This window comes from Atractosteus spatula, chromosome 21 (assembly GCF_055471065.1).
Source record: "Atractosteus spatula isolate fAtrSpa1 chromosome 21, fAtrSpa1.hap1, whole genome shotgun sequence".
NCBI lineage: Eukaryota > Metazoa > Chordata > Actinopteri > Semionotiformes > Lepisosteidae > Atractosteus > Atractosteus spatula.
The window spans coordinates 1307904-1332578 of NC_142726.1; the positions used below are offsets into that span (position 1 = coordinate 1307904).

Here is a 24675-nt window from a genome sequence, read left to right on the forward strand (position 1 = left end):
CCTCTGGTGTTCTGGGGGGCAGCCTGGCTGGAGTGTCCCGCAGCACCACTGTGGTGGTGGCCTACCTCATGACTGTGACCAGCTACAGCTGGGAGGAGTGCCTCTCCGCGGTGAAGGCTGTCCGCTCCTTCGTCGGGCCCAACTTCGGCTTTCAGCAGCAGCTGCAAGAATTCCAGATGACCCTCGTCCCCGAGGTAAGCACCCTCCTCTCCCTCCTCACAGCCTCTGGTGTCCCTGGCTGGGTAAGCAGTTAACAGAAGGAGCACTTCAAGAATCTCAGGAGCCCCAAGTTCATAACTGAACCTCCCTGGGCCTTTACACAACCAGCACTATACCAGCCTAGTTTGGGTAGAAAGAAACCGAGCTCATCATTTCACATCTATTATTCACACTGTACACTAGCAGCCAATATGAAGTGCTGCGGTAGCTAATTCTTTATACCAGAAACTGACTAATCGTGGGGCATTCCTTGTCATTATATCATGAGTTCATCTCTACACACCCATAAGGATGAAAGGCTACTTTTTGCTACGACACAATACGGATCGATCCAGATTAACTGTTATCTTAAAATGGTTAAAATTTCACTTGAAGATCATAATGGCTTTCTGCATAAAGAATAAAAAGCATTGAGTGAAAAGACCAGTACAAGACTTTTGTACACCAGTGTATATAATATGGGTGGCAGGGTGGTGCAGTCGTCAGCATTGCTGCCTTGCAGCGCTGGGGCCCTCAATTCAGTTCCAGACCTGAGCTGCTGTCCGTGTGGAGTTTGTATGTTCTCCCTGCATTCATGTTGGCTTCCTCTGCATGCTCTGGGTTCTGGTCCCATCCAGAGTGTTCTCTGTCCTTGGGCCAGTTGTTTGCCGAGCCCCGGTATTGGCTAAAGCAGTTAGAAGATGGATGTATATGATATACATCTTGTCTACACACAGTGTATTGAGTAAAGGAACAAGCAGATGTTCCGCTCTCAAAAGTGAAAAGACAACATTTCAGTTTGGAGTCTTCAGGATTTGTCTTTTCTTCTTCTTGAGCTTTTTTATTGTCGATTGTCTTCAATTTGTTCCTTTGGAGCTCTCAATCTGTTGTGTGCATGAGTATATAAATAAGCATGAATAGCACTTCTTTTTCGCTTTGCCAGAATTGATGGCAGGACATTTTCTTTTATACAAAAGTTTTTTTATCAACAGTAACTGTGATAGCAATGTGAAAAGTATAGAAAATCATTCTAAGACTTGGATTAGACAATGCATAACTGAATTTTACAAAAAGAAAGAAATTGTATTGTGCAAGATAATCATCATAATGCTTGATTGAAGTGGTATTTTGCAGAACTGATGACATAGTGGGGGATGTTTTAGAATGCTGAGGTAATTCTTAAAAAGAAAGGCAAATTGTTTTAAGATTAGCCAATGTTGTTTTCTTAATGTTATATACATCCCCTGTACTGTTCATCTGGCATCCACCTAATCTTCCAGAAACTTCAATGATGTTATAGGGATCAGTCTCTTGACACACTTCCTTCTGCATTGATAACTCAGGTGATATCCCAGCAGCCCATCTTCAAAAACAAACATCTTGGCTGTTGACCTTTTCAGATGCACAGGTAAAGCAGAAATTCAGAAGCCATTTCCATCTGCCTGACTCAGAGTGTCAGATTATTCGTTTTTCCTGTTCCCTTGTTTTATAAGAATAGCCTCCTCCCTTTGGTAGGCTTTCAGCCCATTGAGCTTGTTCGGGAGTTTTTTAGCGATGTGAATCAAATAATGAATCCAGGCATTTTTGAAAGACTCCAGTTTTACAGAGTTGGGCCCCAAACCTCTTGGCTAGGAAGCCTGTTCCAGATGCTCTACTCCGTGAGTAAAGAAGTATTTCCTGTTCTCCGTAATGAATGCCTTTTGAGAGTCTGGTTGTGTCCTCATGTCCTTGATCTACTATTGAATGTAAAATAGTCCCCTGGCTTAATGCTGTTCATACCCATCCCAGGACTTTATATACTTTGATCAAATATTGTCTCAGTCTCCTTTGTTCTAGACTGAAGAGATTTAGTTACTTTGAACTGTTTGTATACAGTGATCTCCAGAAAACAAGAGTCATTCTTGTTCCTTGTTGCCTTTGAACAAATTCTGAAACCTACTAACGAAAACCTAGGAGACTAAAATATCATTTTTGTGATGTGGAGATCAAAACTGAAAACCATGTTCTAAATTAGATCTTTGTAGTGCATTGTAAAGTTTGATTATAAATTTTCTGGATTAAAATTCAGTACCCATGCATTCTGTATGACCTTTGTGTGTACTGTATATGTACAGGTGTACTGTATATAGAAGGAGTTGCACCAAAAGCCAGATCTCTTCCATGCTTTCCTGCAGCTCCATCAAAGACCCTTCAACAATGCCTCTATTTCTGTGTTTTCCACTCTGTGTTTGCAAATGCATATTTAACTAGTTTACTAACTAAAGTACATGCTAATTTAAATCATCGCTATACAGTGTACAGTAGGTCAGGAGAAGAATGATTAGAGTGGAATAGTAGTTCAAGCAGGGAGCTGCGTCAGCATGCGCAGGCTGCAAAGGAACAAGTACAGGTTTATTCCCTGCTGGAAAGAGAAGAAAGAAACACAACGTTTCAGCTGTGAAGCCTTCTTCGGGTGTCTACTTTTTTCAGCATGGAGTAGAATAGTTGTCCTCTTCTGTACTCTACTATCTTCTGGTTGCTCGTATGAATAATTGTAGCAAGTTAAGTAAACAGCCAAGAGGGTCTGAGAAAGGGAAAATCCTGTCTCTTAGATTGCCATTGGTTTATAAATGTTCTTAAAACCTCTAACTATTGTCTCTGTACCTTTCAAGTTACATCTGAATGCCCCAATCAGTGGGCATCATTGCTATTCTAAATGAGAGCTGAAAGATTCTAACTATAGTTCTATGAATATTGTCCCCAATTAGTTATGATTATGAAAATACAGGCAATCTACCATTTTTTGTGCCATTCTAGACCCCATAGATCCTCAGCGTCTCTAATGTTGAAATTACCCAGTAGTCTTAGTAGTTCATTCCATTACATGGGGTGTAATTGTAATTGTCTTCTATTGTGAAAGCCAGCATAGAATAATCATTTAGCATTATTATTGTTGTTGTTTGTCATTAATTCTGTATTATCATTCAAACTATTGACTCAGGCTTTTACATCTCTTCTGCTGTTGTAGTACGGAGAAAAACACTTTGCTTTTCTGTGCTTTATGTGTTGAAACCAAACAGCATTTCAGGAAATAGTTATTATAATTAATACCTTTAATTAAGACCTTTGCACAGCAGGTCTGATAGATTAGGGGGAGCGTCAGGGAAGCTAGGCTGTGCAAGTCAAGAGTACGCTGCAGCCAGGACCCTGGAGCTCACACCCGTACACTCAAGAAAGGTCAGTGGCGTTTTTAATGGCCAAGTAGCTGTAACCATGGTCAATCATCATCTTGAAGGGTTGTCCCTCTTGCAGGTGTCCCCAGTCACTGGACACTTCTTAAAGGCTTTTATAAGTGTAGAATGCTCTATCAAGTGTATAATAGGTTATTATATTATGCAGTGTATCATAGTTTGCTGCTTAGAAGCTGTTTGCTGTTTAGAAGGAGATGTTTATTTTTTAATACTGTTATGAAATTTTAAAAGACTCTTTAACTCAGAACTCCTGTGTCTTTGTTATTTAGGGTGACTGAATGGTTCAGTATAATCATATGGTAGAGCCCCCAGATTAACTCCTGCTGCTGTGGAAATTAGTGTTTCAATAGGGGAACTCTGCAGTGGTGATGGGGTATGCAGGAGTTGCAATACAGCAATCTGGCTTGTCACGTGAGCCAGCTTTACTGTTACTCACTTGCAACACGGCCTGTCAGGAAGGACTGATAATTTGTGTTTTTTAATTGTTTTTTGTGGCTGTCAACAGCCCTTTAAGTTTGTGTCAAGGATGAAATCTTCTCTATTGGACAGTTTTTGATGTAATCTGCTGAGCGCTTCTTCTGCTGTTTGAATGAGGAAAAGCCTGAGCTGTATGTCGGCCTTAAAATACACTATTTTACAGGAGAAATCAAAATGGACAAGTGTAAATTATTTTTATAATTGCAGCAAGAGAGGTGCACAGCATACACCTGTCAAAATCCTGAGCTCTGGTTTCAATCCAGCTCCCACCAGGAGAATATTTGGTGTTTGAAGCCACTTCTTAAACTGGAATAAATTTGATAAAATAGGAAATACTTTTATTCCTTAACTGGAAAAAATTGATGAAATCTCTTTTTTGTTTAGAACTGCACTTTCATTATTTGTGTGACCTTTTCATTATTTGTATAAACAAGTGATGGACATAAGTACACATCTGTATTAAAGGTGCTCTCTTGAAATTAACTGGAAAGTGAAAACCTTTTAGAAAAATTGACCCAGCCACAGGTGTTCAAAGAGTGGACTCATTTAGACTTAAGGCATTTCAGAACAGCAGTACTTGCTTTCTGAGCGCCGATGAAGACATGAGAATGTGACAATTCTGTCACTGAGCATTTGTGTGATGAGCTGGGATAATGTCTGACATCTAGGGCTCAGATTCACGTGTTTGTCCAGGCTTGATGAGAGGCATGGACAGAACCCACGAGCCCGTGTCACTGACGTGCAGTTTGTGTTGCTTCCTGTAGTGGACAGACCTGCTACTAGCCCCTTGACCTCCACAGCAGACCCTTTCTGATCAGCCCTGTATAATATGACAAATATTAATTTACCTGATTTAATGTCACATTTTACTTCCCTGATAATACCTTTGTGACTTTGTTGCCATTATAAGAGGCATAGGATATTTCTCACCATTTGCACCTCGACTTCATGCTTTTGTTGAAACATCATCTGAATGAAATGTTGATTATTGGGACAGTATGGGTGTTTATAAGAAATGTGCTACATCTTCTAGTGCAAATGAGAAAACCCAACAAATTCTCACAATCAGTCTCATGACCGGGCATTCGGAAAATTCTAAGGAATATATTATAAAAATGTTCAATTAGCCATTATTATCAATTAAGCTAGCAATCAACTAGAGAAGCTTCGTTGTTTTCTGTATCGAGGATATCACCAATACATCAGCTTAAAAAACAGCTTTTTTTCACAAGAGTGTACATTGCTCTCTAGTTTCACTTCCTCTGTTTAAATACCAAAGTGCATGTTTGCATTTTGAATGCTTTCACACTCGGTGTTGCTTTGCGTGTGCTTATACTGGTTCACAGTCATCACTTGGGCCAGTGAAGGCTGGACAGCACGCCTCAGCTGTACTTCAGGAGCGAGCTCACAGCAGATTCCTCACCTCTCATGGTGCGGCTTTGACCCGTTCTCCTGTCGTACGTTCCTTTCCCACATGGAGCCTTTTTTAGCTTGAACTCTGAAGTGATGAGGCCCATCAATTGCTTTCTCACGTGCCTCAAGCTACTTTTGTTGTCTAAAATATTGTGATTTAATGGAACTGAAACTAAATGGTTCTATACCCCCTTAAAGTTAAAAGAAAGGTCACTGATTGTGTGCAGTAAGGATGTAATGACTTTGAGGGGCTAAAGAAACATTGACCACAACAGTTCAAAGGCTCTGGCTATTTTTGTATTAAAGCCATTCTTTTCAAAGTCATCAGGATGTTTTTAAAAGTGCCTATGCAGTTTTGTGCAATTTGACAATAAGACTAATCTTTTTTTTTTGGTGATTACAAGGTTTTCAATCTGCAGTACTGCTTTACTCTGCTTCACTAACGCACTGCAATATGTATTCAGGTGCTACTTTTGTATTACTTTTGCCAAAATACAATATATTTTAATGGGTCTTATGGAATTAAAGCTGTGATAAAGATCTGAGTCAGATATTTTCTGTATATTTGGTATAATAGCATTTTTTACTATGTAGATGACCATATTTATTATTAGGGAACAAGTAATAGGTTTATTCCCTGCTGAAAAGAGAAAAAAGAAAACAACGTTTCGGCTGTGGAGCCTTCTCACCACAGCCAAAATGTTGTTTTCTTTGGAAGCAAATATGCTACTTGAACAGTATAGTTCAGACTAGGAATGCAAGGAATTCCTAGTCTAGGAATTTACAGAATATAAGTGCAGTAACTCAGATTTCTGAAAAGGATCTGATATGCCTCTGAAATGCTCCGTTTCCAGTAAAGTCACTGCCTCTGTAGAAACTTTCCTCTGTACTTGTTTTGGCCCTTTTTCGTTTTATTGGAATGCATTATGCAACATTTTATAAAGTAACAATTTTAAAGTAACAAGTAACAGCTTAAAATATTTTTTATACAACCTCATTGCACAAGCTCTTGCTGCATTCAAGACTGAAAATGTATTATTCTTGAGTTGCTAGTTTGATATAGTTTGGCTAAATTCCAGAGACCACAGATCTCGTGTTTTCTGGTTCACTTTCCCACTTGCCTCACTTTTCCTACTTTCCCTTTACCGTGAAGGCCTGCCTCAAATCTCACTGCCAAGCTGTGTCTCTGAAGCTAAACAGTAGTAAAATAGTTGAAGCCTGGAAAGATAACGATGATGATATCCTAGAAATAAACTGAATGACTAAGACCATACACCAGATAAGTTTCAGTTCAGTTTGTCATACTGTATACACAAGTGACACAAGTGCAATGGAAAGCTTATTTGCATGTGTGCTCCAATACAAAGACACTAAAGGAATCACCAAAAACAGACACAGAACAGCAGCAGCATCAACAACAAGTTAAATAACACAACTTAAAAAAACATCAGTGTGAGTGAGTGGCAGGGGTAGAGTTCAGTAATCTGACAGCTTGTAGGAAGAAACTGTCTCTGAATCTGGATGTCTGTGCTTTTATGCTCCTATAATGCTCACCAGAGGGAAGGGGGGAGAAAAATGACAGACCATAATGAGTGGTATCCTTAGCGATACTCCTAGCCTTCCTGAGAAAAATGTTGTAAAAATGTCCACAATAGAGGGGAGCTGTACTCCAGAGATGGACTGGGCTGACCTGACCCCCCCTGTAACTCCTTCCGGTCAGACAATGAGCTGCTGCCCAAGGACTGCAGAGTAACCTTTTCTTTATTTAATATTCAGCACTTTAGTTCATGAGTTTGACACATGAAAATCAATGGGGCAAAAATCTTCAAAATGTTATGTGTACTGTCCCAAGCAGTATTTGATTTTTTTACCTTTAGAAGTAATATGAGTCTTTAAACTATATTTTAATGTAATTTTCTGTCCTCTGAGAGGCAGTCTGTGGTTAGTGTTGCTGATGTACAGTAGCTGTTTCAGTTCTGTATCCCCCCAAACAGAAAGCAACACACAAGGTGTTCCAATGTCAGGACATCAAGTTGCTTTCAGTGCCAGCTGGAAAAGAATGGGAAGATCATTTTAGGACAGAGAACCGAAACATGGCGTGCAATCTTCATGAAAGAAGCACAGCATCTTGAGAATGTGTTGCTCTCCAGACCTGAAAGGCAGGTTTCCAGCATGTGTACAGAGCAGAGCCTGAGCTTGCATGCCTTCATTATGCCCAAACGGGTTTGTGCTGTTCAGGAATGTGCAGCTGTTTTTAGTGTCTGGTAGTGAAGTGCCACCACTACTATTCTAGCTGATTCCACCCATTAGACAAGCGATCTGGAGAAGAATGTCTTGTTAGAAAGTTCTATTTCAATTATGCACCTTGCACTTTAATTCCTCCCTGCTAGCATCGCAAAGTTACAGAGAGTGACCTTTAAATTTGGTAAATGCTTAATAATTAATTTTTGTACCACGATTTGGCAATTTTAATTGCATCTTTTAAGTATTGAACTGTTATATGAAAAACGGTTCGGTAACTGGTTATTTGAGGAGTAAAATGCCAAGGAAGTTTTTTAAATGAACCACTTTAGGGCCATTTTCCACCTCATTTTGAATATATTTGTCAATAACAGCATGGACAATTAGCAAGAAACTTCTTTGGAACACTGTGTAACTCATATGTTTTTGATGATTTTTCTTTAAAAATTGGAGTGTTAGGTTGGTGCCCGTCCGGTAGTTATTGTCTGATTTCAAGAGCTTGCTCACAGTTGTGTTTCCAAAGTGGATGATCTTCTCTTATCTGCTTCAGATGTCTGCCAGCTTTAAAAGAGTGTGGTGTTAATTCTGAAGATGGACTGTAAGGTATTTCTGGCACAGAAAGTCATACTGGGCTGCGTGTAAAACACCTGCCCAAGGCACATACCCATGACAAGGCACTGCTAGTGAGCTGAGTATTGTGGCAGAAATCACTGTCCCTCAGTGCAAGGGTGCAGTTCCCCGGAGTCCAGGCGCTGCATCACGGTGTTGTCTGTAGCTTTGCCAACCATGAGGAGATCTGGTCAAGAGCTGCAGACTTTCCCACTTGCCTCTGCTCTTTCTGAGGAATGCAGTATCGCACAAGGTGCTATTGGATTCACATTTCCTTGATTGTACTGGGGGGGGGGGAATGGATCAAACTGTAGAAAGCTACACTTTTAATGCTGTTAACTCCTTTTAGTATCGAATGTATAATATTTAAAGAAGATATTTAATATTTTAGAATGTTTAACTACAAAAACTACATTTACAGTACAGGTTCCTTTGCGTTTCACGTTCACGTTGATAAGTAACAAGTGATTTTCCCACCTTCTTTCAGAAATGTTGAGTAAAACCCCCTTATTTCACAACTCAGGCGCGTGCACACGCGAACGGCAAGGAGATTGTACTGTTGACGTCATGTTAAAGTAGCACGGTTGTCTTAAAACACTTATTTCACGGTCCGTAATAAACAGCCAGATCAGTGGCAAGGTAATGATGTGGGCTAACGTTACTGTTGGCTAAATTGAATCTGCACTGGTATTCATTAGGACATAAGCCTCATCTTGTTCAATTAATACAAATGCAAAACAGCTGGTTCAGAAATGTGACTTGTACTCACTTTGAAAGAACCCTACTTCTTTCTTTCTTTTCATCCGGTGAGCTCCTCGATATCACCCATTCAACCCCACAGCCCCTGTAGAGCCGCTATCTATCTGGAATAATTACGAAATGCAAAGCGTTTGATTTTGCTCTCGGTCAGAAGCAATTCTTCTCACATGACGACAAAGAAAACACCGGGTCTCCAGAAAAGCTACAGAGAGGGGCGGTTTGATACTTTGTACACAAAGGCTGTGTCTGCGCCTTTTCCTCAGGCCTAGCGTGTGCGGTGTGCTTGGCCATTGGCGTTCGCTCTGGATCTTCCAAGTCTTCATTACAGTTCAATCACAGATGACATCATGCCTCTCGATAATGAACACTTCTCAGTTAATTCAATTGGTAAGTTGCTCAGACTTTTTCCTTTTTTTTGTGTATTTGCACTTCTGCATCGCACTTTACTTAGTGACGCCCAAGGTTAGCATATGTTGCCAGTATTCTGTTGCTTTTTCCTTTAAACGGCGGCTAATGATCGGGAACTATAGCCTCGTCATTAGACTGGTCGATGTGCAAGTCTACGTGAATACTCAGTTAACCACAGCTGGCTTCTCACATGGAAATCCGTAAATACTGGGTGCGAACACCGTCAACCCTTAACGGGCGGAAGGGGGGGGATGATACTGTTGAATGTTAAATCATAAATGATGTTTTTTCCATCTCCAAAACACTATTATATGAGAAGAAAAATCTATACTATATGCGCTTTATGAATCTTTTGACTTTTTCTAAAAACTTAGACTGCTGATTTCTTTAAACGGGTGCAATCAATAGAGTCGATGAAAGTTCCAGTGGTCCAGTGTTTTTTAATCATAAATATACAAGCTTTTTATTTCGCGCGTTGCAATTATACTGTATCCCCTAAACCTTAAGAAATGGCAAACATCATCCATCGTAAGCACCTTTGATATCATTTCTATGTAGTATTTATTCTTACTTTGGTTATTTTTACATGTTATTTTAAAGTGCGTATTTTAAATTGTTTTCTGAAAAAATCTCTAAAGCAAATGAAACACAATAAAAGACTCATCGTAAGCTATTTGTTGTGGGGAAAGTCCAGAATTGATCATTTTACAGACAAAATTCCAGATTTTGTCTTTTAAATCCGAAGTCCGTTAAAACTGTTAAAAACCGGGTGTTTACTGTAATTTCAAATAGCTGTTTTGTTGTTGTTCTGAACAAAAGATTGTATCCAGCTGTTCCAGGACTTCAAAAATGAAAATTGAGAAGCTAGCTCAGTGTTTCTTGTTCCTGGTCATCTTTTGTTCCGTGTTGTTTGAGGGGTTGAGTGACTGACAATCTACTGTACCAGCCTGTCTCAAGTAAATTGTCATTGCATTGAGTTAAAGGAAAGCAGTTCAGTTCAAGTTCAGTTGATTTCTTTTTAAGTTGAGAAAAAAATGTAGTTAGAACACAAAATGTCCACCCTGCTTATTGTATATTGTTATACTTTATACATTCCTATTATTGATCTTCATCAGTTTGCTTTGTAGATTAAATTAAATTGATTGGTTTGCTACCTCTGAATTACAAAAACTGGAACACCACAGTCACTACATAAATAAACTGCTTGCTACAAACCCAGTGTAAAATTACACTCACTGCATTGGTTCGTATATGGATTTAAGCAGACACACTGGCTATTGCTACATAGTGCCCTTTTGTTTTTTGGTGTTTTGTGATAACAGACTTTTCAATTGTTTTAATACTAGGCCATCGCTACTCCTTTTTTCGTGGCTGGATAGCAAGTGCATCTGTTACGCCATCCGGTTGACAACCCTCAGAAGTCTGTTCCATTATGCTGCTTAAGTAATGCCGCCACAGTATTAGCAAAATAAATCTGTTGACTACAACATAGTCTGGCGCAGTACAGTCAGTGCACTGCAAGCACTGTGTGGTAATAAAGGTGTGTGCAGGTCTGTATGGTAACAAATGAACCAGCAAGACTGGCAGCAGAATAGCTCTCAATCCCGACGATGCTTCATGACTTAGATTCTGTCAGCACCTAGACTCCTTCCAGCACGGTTCTTCAATGAGAAAGTCAAGCAGCTCATGCCTGGTTGGGGTGTTCCAGAATATCCCACAAATGCTCGATTGGGTTCAGAATGCCGTGAAGTATTGGTGACATCTGTGTTAAGTCTATTAAACTGCTGAGTGTGCTCTGTGGGTTGGCGTATCGTCAAGCTGGAAGACACTCCCCTGTGCAGGACAGAAATGCTGCATCATGGGATGGAGATGATCACTCAGTCCTATTCAGTGGCAGTTAGCACTGACCTTGCCTTTAAAGTGAATGAGTGATCTCAAGCCATGCCTCAAAAATGTGACCCACATCAAAACGAAACTGACAGAACCCTTCACTGTTGGATCTGAGCGTTCAGGCCTGTAGAATTCAGTAGGTGTGCACCCAAGTACAATCATCCATTTGTCAAGAAGATGGTAAAAGATGATTCATCAATCATACCTCTTTCAAAGTCATGGATGGCTCCTTTTTCATCACACAAAACGCAGTCTGAGACCAAGTGAAAGATGATTCTGTGATCTAATGAGACCAAAATTGAACTTTGTGACCTCAGTGCTAAGTGTTATGTTTGGCACAAACATGCCTTGTGCACCTGAGTCATCCTGAGAACTCCATCCCTACTGTGAAGCATGGTGGTGGCAGTACCGTGCTATGTGGATGCCTCAGTGCATGGAAGACTTGTGAAGACAGACAGACATAATGGATGCAGCAAAGTAGAGAGAAATCCCGTGGGAGAAATTGTTGCAGTCTGCAAGAATCATGGAGTTTGGGAGAAGATTCATCTTCTAATAGAGCAATGACCCAAAACACAGCAAAAGCCATACTGGAGTGACATAAAAATGAAAAAGCCAATGTTCTGGAGTGGCCCCGTCAAAACCGAGATCTCAATCCAGTCGAGAATCTGTAGCATGACGAAAGTTACTGTTCACCTACAGTCCCCATCCAACAGGAGGAGAGCTCGAGCAAACGCGGAGAAGAAGGGGCAAATAATACAATGTCCAGATGTGCCAAGCTGATAAGATGGACTTATCCAAGAAGACTCATGGCTTTAATTTATGCCAAATATTGACTAAATTCCTTTGCACTCAGGCATTTTCTGTTTTATAATTATAATTTAGGAGAGTTTGTGTTGATCAATGTCAAAAAATCCTGATTACATATTATAACACAAAACTGTTTGGAAAAAAGTCCTTAAGGGAGTGAGTACTTTTGATAGCCACTGTACGTCTCTCTCTGCAGTGCATCCTGGTATTTTTGTCCAGTGGTCATATTGCATTCTCATTTGCTTTTATCTCTTGGTAGAGTTGGAGTTTGTTAGATCCTCTGTATGTATTTATACAACTTGTGCAATGATGTGATCATTATATCTCAGCATTTGCAACATCACACAGCGCAGTGGTTACATTAAGTATTATAAAAGTTAACTCTGGTTTATATGATAAAAAACACTGTAAAAGTGCAGAAAACTAAGGTAAAGCAGACCATGGTGAGACACTCCATTAAAAGCAAACTTCATGGAATAATAAGCAGGCTGAAATTGGTAGACCTGCACACATAGCATGCATATTTGCCACACTTTCCATAAGGGTGTGTCCTGGAGGGGTAAGAGTACATAGTGGAGCTACAGTCTTGTTAGCTTATATTAATATTTTAAATATTTGCAAAATTAAGTAGTTCCATATTTCTGCTCATTATTTTGAGTTCTGTGGTTTGGTTTGTCATCATGTTGCCTTTAATGCCCTGTAAAACAGCATTGATACATTTCTATATAAATTGTGAGTCAAGAAGAGTGTACCAGTCTGAGTAAGTGTTTGTTATATACACATCTGATGAGGAAGGAAAAGACCAAGCTGTTTTCCTAGTAGTGCTTCAGCTTAGTGCCAAGAACAATTTACTGATGTTTTACTGAGAACTACAATTCACAGCTCTGCTCTCGGTGTTGAATTCCTGCCAGGGTTTTCCCAAGGGAGACATGCAGTGTGAGCTGCACATCACCGTTCTCTTCCATTAACATCTGTATTGTCTACAACAAAGGATGTGTGAGATTGATAGTAGTCGTTTCACAGCAATTTTAGTGCATGTCTTTTCAAGTCAAAAGACACCAACCAGCATGTAGTCCGCAGCTTGCTGAGCTCGCCAAACTCAGTGTAATCATTTCAGATGTTTTTCCAAGACTTTGCTGTACCTACTTTGAATTCCTGGTTATTCTTGATGTTTTCAGACCTCAGACCTCAGATGGTTCTTCAGCATCCTAAAATGCAGAGCAGTTGAACTCAAATCTGGAGATAGACTTGGCCAGTCTGAGGTTTTGCACTTTTTGATTAACCTAGATGAACATCTCGATCGCGTTGGCTATAGGTTTTGGGTCACTACAGTGTTGCGTGGTGAACGTTGCCCAGTACAGAAGCCTTTCCTTCTACAGAAGCAGACCAAATGTTTCTGTAAGCTTCAGAATTCACTGCGCTGCTGCCATCATTAGTTACTTCATCAGTGAAGATCAGTGAGCCTATTTCAGAGGTGGCTGGCATGCCCTAGGCTGTGACCTCCACTGTGCCTAAATTACACCCTCTTCACTCTGACTAACCAGAATGACTATCTGAGAATTTTCTCAGAAGTATAAGGATGATCCATTTTAGTTTTGGAAGTAAGTTGTATGGACGGATGACACCAAGGTATACCTGGCACTGTCACAGTTGTCTTTCCAGGTGTTATTTACCTTGGCAGCGTGAGATGGTCTTATTGGATCCCATGGAGTGAACAGCATGAATTGCAACCATATGACTAGTTGATCCCAGTCTCCCACAATAGTCAGTATTAAGAAGGTGTCTCTGTTTCAGGTCTTGAATGCTCCTTTTTTCATCTGTGTCTCTGGGTCTCTGTGACTGCTGATCTTGATGAAGTCCCCTCAGTTCGCTTGGTCAATGACTTTCAAACCAGAAACAAGTTCCACTATAATCTTCTCTATGCCGGGCTACACAAGAAATTCACACAAGAAATGTAACAAACTAGTGGACGCCACTGGGTCCTTCTTACTCATGGTTGCAGCATCTTTGCCGATTCATTAGCAACTGAATACAATTTAAAAAACAAGTAATTTGATTAAGATGAAATGCAGAAGACACTGAAATTGTCCATTGTCCAATTATCCATAGATAATTGAAATGCATCCCGGAAATACCATTGACTCATTGTATCAACAACAGAGTCTAGACGGCTTATACCGATCTCATGTTAGGTCACGTAAGGCCAGAATCACAACAACGCTCATTACTGTAGCTTACATCGCCATCCCCCCTCCCCGTGGGCCCAGCCAGAACAGCTGGAGCACTATAAAATAAATCATTGCAAGAGGGCCAACAGTAAAATCAAAATAAATGTGGAAATTCCTGGAAAAGAGTGCCTAAATCACACCCACTCACTCCGACTATCCAGTGAGCATCTGGCCGGAATCTCTCAGAGACGTGGGCTGTTCAGATTAAGAGACCTCTTGTGAGTGGACAATGTTTTGCTGTTGTAGGTAGAATTACTGTGTCGTTCAGAGAAAGTCATTTTTTTTGTTAGGCCAGCTCACACTTGTCTGATGTTATCCACTTTTAATTCAGTCCAGGAGCATTCTCGAAAGCCATAAAACAGCAAAAAGATGTTTTTTTTTGGCTTTTTTTTCCCCCACAACCGCTGGTGAAAGTATTAACATGTGGTCTAAAAGACTGTGATAAATACAGATTATAAACAATCCAGTAAAATCCTGAAATTCAGACTAGAAGGGATCTGTGGCTATACAGGGGTTTGTTCTGTTGTTGAGGTGGAGCTCAGCCTTTAATTGAATCTTCCACTAACGGAGCAGCCAGTTCGAAGGAAGAGCTGAAGAGCTCAGTCAAGACATAACTGGACCGCGCTTCTGAGCCCACATTCAGCAAAACCGGCCTGTGCTTGCTAAACGCCCTGACTGCTCGTCTGACTGAAGTTTTCTTATGTTTCTATATGTAGTTTTTATGGATGAAGATCAAGCTACAGCCATCGATCAGGCTGATCAAGTGTAGCGAATGAAAAGAAAACACTGTTGCTCTTTGCACAGGTGCTACTAAATAGAAACAGAACATGTTACATTAACATTAAACCTACTCCATGGGTGGAGATGGCTGTCTAGGAAAGTACCTGTTAATAATTTTGTGGAGGAGGGCAGTGCAGGGCCTTTCCTACCCCAGTCAACCTCTTCAGTGGTTGCAGCCCCAAACAAATCTGTTTTTCAGTCTTTGTGGCCGGCTGCCTCAGGCTGCTCCTCTGTTTTCTCTTTCGAAAGCTCCACTTTTTTTGCTTTTGAGACGTAGGTAATGTAGTATGGCTTTAGGTATTGTGGTGATGACCCACAGCTAATTTAAAAATTGCCACCAGCTTCCATTTTTGTTCTTCCTGTATGTTTTCCCATAAAGTTTTGTATTTCACATATTTTAATGCAATAATATATGTCCCATTAACACTGCAAGGACAAAGCTCTGAACACAAAAAATTAAAAATGAATGAAAATCTTCTAAAACAGTGTTAGCAAGTTGTGCTTTCTACATTAAAACTCCCTAACTTCTTCAAAAAACGCAGCCTTTGCTGCGCCTTCGAACACCTTGGCTCCTTATTGGTGGTCCAAGTCGATTTATCATTTACACTCGGTAAGAGTTTCAAGGTATTTATATTCATTTACTGCTTCCACATCAGTTCCAGTTACAGTGGGCTGTAGAGTGGTGTTATAAAGACGAAAGACAATGAAGAGTGAGGCATCGGGGAAGGCGAGACTTTTCAGTCTGGGAACGTTGCACGTGCTCAGCATCTATCTTCCACAGGGCAGTGCTGAAGCACCGGGTTGCCAGGAAATCGTGTTCCCTTCATGCCACCTGAAAGGAGAACTGGCATCAACCCCGACTTCCACAGCCCTCTTGCACATCCCTGCGTGGAGGGGGGAACAGGGAGCTGTGGTGAGTGCCCGCAGAGCTCTCTCTTCACGGTCTGCGTTTCTTTCTCTCTCAGTTCCGCAGCTGGCTGAGGGCGAAGTACAGCCACAGCCCTTCAGACGACCAGGAAGGGGTGCGCAAGCTCCTGGGGCTGTACGAGGAGCAGCAGCAGCAGAGACGGAGAAACGGGGAGCAGAGCTGGATGAACCAGGCCGCCAGTGTCTACCCCCTGCCTTACAACGCCTACGGGCGCAGTGGCCACAGGTGGGTCGATGGATAGGTGCCGCTCGGCGTGCTGGGGAACCCCAGGCAGTGCGTCAGCGTCTCGTCCACTCTCGAGTCCCGTCGCCCGTGTCAGAGGGCCGGCCAGCCGAGCGCTTTACAGAATGTGCGGGTCATGTTTGTAGCGTGTATTGTGTGGCTCAGATTGGTCACCTCCTACAGTCTGCTTCCTGGTAGTATTTTTGACTTGGTAAAAAGCTGCTGTGGTTATAATTAATGCAAAGGACCACAACATTCATTTTCTGAGAAGGCTCAGCGTACAGTTAAACATGTCCCAGTTGTTTGACACTCTCGCATTAGAAAGATGCTGTGCTTGATGAAACGATCATTACAGAAAGTCAGTCGTATCGCTTGACTTGTGTGATATACCGCGAGTACAGGCAGCGATGCACCTGTCTCTTTTTGAGGAGCTTCTTGCATGGACGAAAATGAAAATGGAAGATAATCCAGCAGCTAGCAATGCCATTGCTATAAAATACTTCATGTGAAAAAATATAAGCAGATAGCAGAGTAAAGCAATATTTAGTGTGCTTAGATGAATGTTTAGCAGCAATATCCATTTGCATGGTTATTTTAGTGCATCTTTTTTTTTGTTCCTTTGTTTTGTTTTTGCCATCACAGAAATAAAGCTGTCACTGTCAGAGAGCTAAACCACAACATAGTTGTGGTTCAAACCCGCCCAGCTGCACTGTACTGAATTCAAGTGTCTGAGCAGCAAACGCAAGAATAATTTGTAAAATGGGAAAAAAGTACAGACTTAAGCTTTTGTGCCACAATTGTGCTGTTTGATTACAAAGCTGAGTGACGATGTTCATGACGAGTGGTTTAGCTGACAACCTTATTAATAAAGCTTAGGCTTAGTGTTTCATGTAACATTTATTGACATTAAGTGTAGTCTGACTCATGAACAGGAGCATGCAGACTCTGTAGGTAGTCTGGGGAAGAAGGGATCTTTCTGGGGGGAAGTGTGGAGGGTGTCTTGTAATATGTGGAACCACAGTCGTTTGAAACAAAATGAATCAGCTTAAAAAAACTCATTACACAGACAGGTTCTGCAGCCTGTTTCTCCCTCCTCCCCAACACGCTCATCTATTACAGATTAATTCTTTTGCTAACACAATTTTAAACACAATTCACAATTATGAAGGCCCAGCATCTATAATTTAGTTGCAGCTGTTTTTTTAATGATCAGTTAAACACTAGTAAAACTGTGAGAGGTGAAAGTCACGACAGTCATCGTTGTTGCCCAGTACTGAAAGCTCTTGTTCTCCCTCTTGTCGAAGTTCTTGGGTGGTACTCCAATATGATGCTGTGACATTGGTGTGCATTCATAAAGTACCCACAGCAGACCTTTTCCCTCATACTCTTGTCATCATGGTAACCAAAAGAATCAGATGCCCCGCCCTCTCTGCGCCCTGGTCCTGGAGTAACGCTGTCTCCCGTCTTTCCTCCCTGCTCAGCTCTACACCTCCAGGGCTCATTGACAGTTTTCCGTCTGGGCAATATCTGTAAATCCACTTTCAGATCTTTAAAGGTCAGATGACGTTTGTTATCGCTATCGACACTACACCGATTTCTGAGTTTCAGAACTGCCCTCATTCAGCGTGTTGCCTGAAACAGTTCCCCAGACTGTTACAGAGAAGCTGGTTGCACACAGTTTGTGAATGAAGGAATCTGAGCTTTTCGGGAGAAGAGCCTCTAACCGAACATGATGTGTGAGATGACGGGTCTCCCTGCAAGAGGAGTAACTGAGAAGGTTTCGTCTCTGATGTAGCTCTTCAGCGGCTCTTGATTCTGACGCTGTCTGGGTCCGCATATAGAAGTTGCAACAACAGCCTGGAATTGGTTTGTAGGATGCAGTGTGACAGCTTACAGTGAATAATCTTAAAACAAACTTGACCAACAGGTTGCAGAATCCTGTCCCGGTGATGACTTTTTTTACACCATTTTTATTAATGGGAGTGAGTGGGTGTTTTTTCACAACATCGGAGTTTAAACATTCTGTACTTATGTAAATTAACAATATTGAATATTATATCGGTGTTCCTGCCCCAAATATAAGAAAACGAAAATGACCATGAACCTGATGAAATGTTAGAAGTGAACAGCGTGGGTGATGAATACAGGGTGGGCAGTGGCTCAGATTACAGGTTTGTTGTGTTCAGACCTGAAACTACAGTCCAGTCGAACTTAAGTGAGTTAGTTTAAAACATGTCTTACAACAGGTTCTAGAATCCGGATGACTGGAGCTCATCAAACTCGCAAACAGGCCCCTTACGAAGCATTGGAATCTGAAACAGAAAGGAAGCCTAAATTCAAAACAACTCTATGCATTGTTTTAGACGCTCCAGTGTGAATGTTGTAAGTGGATTTTTTACAAAACGTAAAACAGCCTGTAACTGTCCTGACACCTTGAAGATGGTAGGAGCATTCACTGATCTTCTCCGCACTGGTGCTCTGAGGCAGCTGCAGTCACACACTAAGGTCAGGTCTTGTTTTGTTTTTGTACAGTATGTCACAGTGGCTGTACTCAGTCACTCATGCATGTACACAGTTTTTATCACTTGAAGAGGAAGTACAAAAGGTTTTAAATTCGTTGGATTCTCAGTAGAAATTCTTAAGAACTTTTTTTTTTTCCTGTAGGAGCTGCTGGGAAAGGAGTTGTCTTATATTTAGTTTTTACTGCTATTTACGTCCATGAAATAAGTGCATTAGTTCTTGTTCTGAGGGCAATGTTCATTCTTCACTTTTTAATTGCAGACTTGGGTAATGAAGTACTTCTATTTAGAAACACATTTCTATTTCTTAGCCTAGGTATTAAATTATCTTGAATTTAATTAAAATTTGTAGAGCAATCAGACTGATATGTAGGTAATGTTGGAAGGTAGTCTGCAGCAGAAACTATAACATGTCAGTTATTTGCACAGAGGACAGCCTTTATTATCTTTAGTTTTGCAGTTATGAATTCTAAATCACTTCAACATGATGATGTTTACTATTACACCTTAAAATAGGTTTAAAACAGATTTAAAAAGTTTTAAATTATTTTCAATGGTGTTAGTATTAAAAAGCTCAGAAAATGAAAAAGTATAAATTAATTAATGTTCATTGGGTGATAGTAGGAGATGTTGAAATGTAGTTCTAGGATGTTCAATTTATGGGATGCTTTGAAATGTTCTGTAAATCTTAAGGTATTGAACTGTGAATAAACTGTGGGTTTAAGGGTTCTCACTGGATGTTTTTTGTGTTCTTTTCAGTGTTGTAAGTCATAGTGGTAAAGAAAAACTCTTTCCTGGTCTCCAATGTTGAAGCTCTGGTAGTCAGATCTGATGTTGGACCCAGCTGTCTCATAAAGCACTAATCCAGCAGGAAAGTATAATCGGAATTACTTGAATAACACAAACTAGTAAAGGGCCAGGAACGCAGGTGCTACAGAAATCCAAGGAATTCAGGGATTAACAATAAATTCCACTTTTGTGAGCTTTTGAAGTAGAAAAGACAGGGTTTTTCAAGGTCTTAACTTTCTGTCAAAATGGATGTAAAGACCGTATGTATCTTTTGTATAAATGTACTTAAAAACTAATTTAAATGAATTTCTGAAGCTGCTCCAAAACTGCTATGGAAGCTTAATAGGAAACTTAAGCTGTAACACAGAAATGATCTACTTTTATCTTCTTGCTCTGTAGTGAAAAGACTAAGTCAACAGATAATGAAGCACTGTAATTGCACACTGGCACAAATGATTCATAACTGTACCTCAAAATGAATTACTTCATCGGTCATTCAGACTGGAAAAACGGTTATACACCAATATCATTTTTCTTTTAAAAATTGCATTGTCATAAATTACTCCTTATTAGCATGTAGACTTGAGAAACGCAACCCTTGGTGATTTACTGCTGAAAGGAGATGGACCAAAGGAATATGTGTTTTACGCAGACGAATTAAATCAGAACACCGAATAAATGATCAGTGCTGTTGAGCCAGTCCCTGCAAGAGCAGTGCCACACTCATTCAGAAACCTCACCTTAACAGAACTCGTAGATCAGTGTGTCACGTTTTGATTTTTTTTTAGTGATCTGGTTCAAAATTGAAAGCACCGAAATGAATGTACATACAGTACTAGCAGACACTTCTCTCTTTATTGTTAGATCTGACTTTTTTTTTTTGGCTGTGTTGCCTTCTTAATAAGAAGTGTTATCCGTGAAGCCCTGATGTTTCTTGAAACAGTCCTCAGTCCAGAGGAAATTCTCAGTGTTGGAACTGGATCTTTCATGTAAGGACAGAACCTACACAGCTGTAGCTTACCAGTCTGTAAAATGAACATGGGGCTTCTTTGTGACCTATGGTCCAGATATAATAGCATTTGTTTTTGCGACAGGCTGTTGTATTTTTGTTTGGACGGTTGAAGATGCTACTGCCAACTTCCCTAAAATGGCACTGGACCTGACCTGCACCTTGTTTGATGAAGATGTATGAAACCACAGGCTAGGCTCAGATCCTGAAACATGGCGTCCTGACATGTGATTTTACCTTTGCAACATCCGCATTTCACGGTTTCTAAATGATGGCTCCCAAAGCACCGCAAGATATTGGTGCTCTTCTCTGCTGGCAGGAGTGAGACTCTGGCATTAACTGTTTTTCCTCTCCTGTTTCACCTACAGTGGAGCAGCACTCCACAGAGTGAAAAGCAGCTGCCACGCTAATGGCTACAGTGAAGAAGGGTTTCCCTTCACCAACAGCATGTCAGCCTTTGAGGTGTATTTGGCTTCTTTCAGAAGCACTTGGAGCCCGACAGGTCTTCTCTGGGATAGGGCTCACCAGCTGCTGGGTCTCAAGACTACTCGTACGAAGCAGCATGCTTTATAATACTTCTCGACTTCAGTGCCTAAACCAGGGTGTCCCTCCCAGTCTGAAACAGCTGTAATCCCATGCTCTAGAACAAAGCAGAGAACACCATGATCGTTAACTACGCTAATGAGGCCTCCACCACCTGCTCATGTCGCGGTAAAGCCCGTCCTGGCCACAGACTCTTCTCCCCCCTGTGCTCTGGCAAGTGGGACCGCACTATTAAAGCAAGGACCACTACACTCAAGTACAGCTTCTATCCCACTGCAGTATGCATCCTCAACAGCTAACTGCAAGGCCTCGGACTCAGTGGACATCTGCATTAAGCACTTTTTGCATGCTCTACCATGTTTTTTTCAGTACTACATATTTATTGTTCCGTTGTTATTATTTCTTATGTTTGTTATGTACCATCTACATTGTACTGTGTTGTCTGTTGTACTATGTATCTGAGAGATCAGAACAAATAAGAACTCCAATGTACGTGTACATGGCATTAACTACTCTTCTACTCGAGTATGTGAGTATTTCCGAGCACAGTACTCTTGGTATAGTTATTGCATAAATATCTGGATCAAAACATTTGGGAGAGAAGTAATAAGTATGTTCTCTTTTTCCACGCTGATGTTTGACAAGTAAAATCCAAATGGATTTTTCTTTGCAGTTGAGCCATTTATGATAATAAAATTCATGGGAATGATAAGTAGACTCCATGTAGATTTTGTCTGTTCTCCCTGTGTTCACATAGGTTTCCTCCAGGTGCTCTGGTTTCCTCCCACAATCCAAAAACACACTGGTGGGTTAATTGGCTTCTTTGGAAAACTGGCCTTGGTGTGAGTGTGTGTCTGTGTGCCCCGTGATGGACTGGCGTGCTGTCCAGGGGGTACCCTGCCTTGTGCCTGTTGCTTACCGAGACAGACTCAAGCTCCCCCCGATCCTGAATTCGATACAGCGGTTAGAAAAAGGATGGACAGACGAGTACAATCTGCTGTATTTTTGGGTAATTCCATGCATGCATTTAATCATATTAGAATAAAAACATACTCTTGAGTTCAACCCAGTGATGTCAGGTGACTAAATGTGGGGACATTCTTGTTAAGTAAATTTCAGAGCTGGTAAATTTTAATATAATTTAAAAGTCATTGCAAATCCCTTTGAGGAACTGAAAGAGGGCACTGTAAGTTTTAGTAAAAAAACAATACATTATAACATGATTGTGCTGTGATAAGGTTAATTAAGTATTATTAAAATGTGCTGGAGAGAGGAGAGGAGTGTGCCAATTATCATTTCAATCACATATATGTAAATGAACAAAAAGTCAAGGGGAATTTCTACCCAATTATTGTGGTTTGTGGAAAACTCTGAAACTTTGTGTTGTTCTTCATTGTGGCATATTGAGCCTAGCGCCTGTGTGAAACAAGTAGCATGCAGTGAAACCAGAAATATTGGGGATTGTGTGTGGGTGTGTAGAGTGGCATAAATTGTGGGGAGTGTCGCAACAGACTTTCAGGAAATCCTGGCAACACCTCTTGAGTAAAAGCTGTTTAAAAGAAATGCTTTTTTATGGGAACCCTCGCTTCATTTGACAAGCAGCACAACAAGGATTCGTGTGGACAGGTGCCAAAACTCTGAGCGGAGTGTCTCCTGTGTCGGTTTGCCTTCCAGTAACTCCAGTCTAATCAGCCTCTGCTACACCCACTCAGACAGCATTTCATACCCCACAGAATCTGCTTTCAGCTTAAAGCATTGTCTTTAAATCTCTCTCATGCCCACTACAAGACCATGCATTTTGTATCAGTTATAAAGTGGTGAAGAAGTCAAGCTTGTGTGCAAGAAAACAGTGTATTTCATAATTAAAATGGAGAATCATCCCCTGAGTGATACTGATATGTGTATTTGAGTATTCTAATATACTGAAAATTGCAACACATGCTACTGGTTCCAGTATTCATTAGTTGCATTTTTAATGCTTCTCAGCATAGAAAGGCACTATCTATCCATGCCTGTTGTGCCTATTGTGTGCCTGTTACTGGTGAACTTCCTGCTCATTATAGGAGATGCTTAGGTTCCTCTGTACCACCTAAACGAATGCATGATCCGAGTAACAGGCCTCTGCTTACTAACAGGTGCCTCACTAAGTGAGTGTGGTTGTGTACTCCTTTCTCAATGAGGGACAGTGAGATGCCTGCTCCGGGGAGATGTGGCTGTCCACAGAGGAGATATTCTTGAAACTTTCTGACCTGTGTGGCTGAGCAACAAGTTCCAAAAAAGTCTGAGATCTGTAAACCCCAACAACAAACAGAGTGGAATTGATTGTGAACAGCTCCATTTCAGGCACTGCCAAAATAATACTGCAATCCACATCTTGGCATTACGGACGCCCACCACTGGGTATGAAAATAAATATCTTAAAATATAATGAGGTCGTGAATGTTTTCTGTCATGAAAGTGCAGTGTTAATGTGCTGCACTCTTAAGGAAGTCTTAAGCATAAATAAGAAAGGAGAACAGGGTGGCTTCAGGGTACGAACAGGAAGCAATACTAGGTAAAAAGAAGTGAGATTACATCAATTGTATGTTATTTAACACCACAGATTAAACTCCATGTAACCACCAACTTATTTGCTTTCAGTTACACGAATTGCATTAAAATATTCATATTTATATCAGTCTCAGGAGTGGGATGACTCCAGATAGAGAAATTATTATTATTATTATTATTATTATTACAGGTGGAATGGTTACACAGTGGTTAGCTTTGCTGACTTACAATGATGGGGCCGAGGGTTCAATTCCTGGGGTGCTATTCCTGTGGCTCCACCCACAGTCCAGACAAACTGGTAGGGTAACTGGCTTCGGGGAGAATGCATATCCATTGTGCAAGAAGTAAGGACCTCAGTTTAATATCTCGTCCAAAGGATGACACCTTCTCCAGTACAGTGTCCCCAGTAGCAATACTGTGGCATTGTTTTCTCGGGGGGATTTCTGGTACAGATTGAAGAGCGCCACCTACTGGTCCTTAAAATCTAGTTTTAATTTGAGGTTTCCCATGCCAGTAGACAGGCCCAGTCTTGCTCAGCTTCTGAGATCTGCTGAGGTCGGGACGGAAGATGGCAGTGATGCTGCATTAACTTTGCTTACGAGCCCTCATGAAAAGGCATGTTAACATGCTTTCCCATCCTTCTGTTATTTTGTTGTTTCCTCAAAGTGAAACACTAAAGCCTCCCATTGAGTTCCCAAGTGTTGCAACTTCCAATACCGATCAATTGCCAACCTTCATGCACTCTAATTTAATGGTACCTTAGCAATCAAGCTCCTGTTCCTTTTCCTCCAAATTCAAGAACTAAAAAGGCAACAGAATACAGATTTTGTAAAGACAATTAGATTAAGTACGTACTCAAATAAATTTAAAATCTTATTACACGTGATTTAAATATTGACTTAACATACCAAGAAATAATTTAGCCAGACTTAGGTACAGTACATCCAGTGTATTGTTTCAGGTTAGGTGTTGATACAGCCTATTAAACATTACACTGTATCAGTGTGATGTTTTAGGAGGAAAATGGGCTCTGATGACTTGATTGAACTCTCGCTATAATTATGTCTGAAGGTTT

The 24675-nt window shown here is 40.8% G+C and overlaps 1 protein-coding gene across 1 annotated transcript in view; it reads left to right on the forward strand.

The window, feature by feature from the left end:
- The window catches only part of irf8 (interferon regulatory factor 8), a 54497-nt gene that overhangs the window by 19258 nt on the left and 10564 nt on the right, over window positions 1-24675 (forward strand). Inside the window, exons 6-7 of the mRNA XM_088939059.1 lie at window positions 23-194; window positions 16006-16193. Coding sequence (XP_088795185.1) covers window positions 23-194; window positions 16006-16193 — 360 coding nt within the window. The remainder of the gene's footprint in view (window positions 1-22; window positions 195-16005; window positions 16194-24675) is intronic.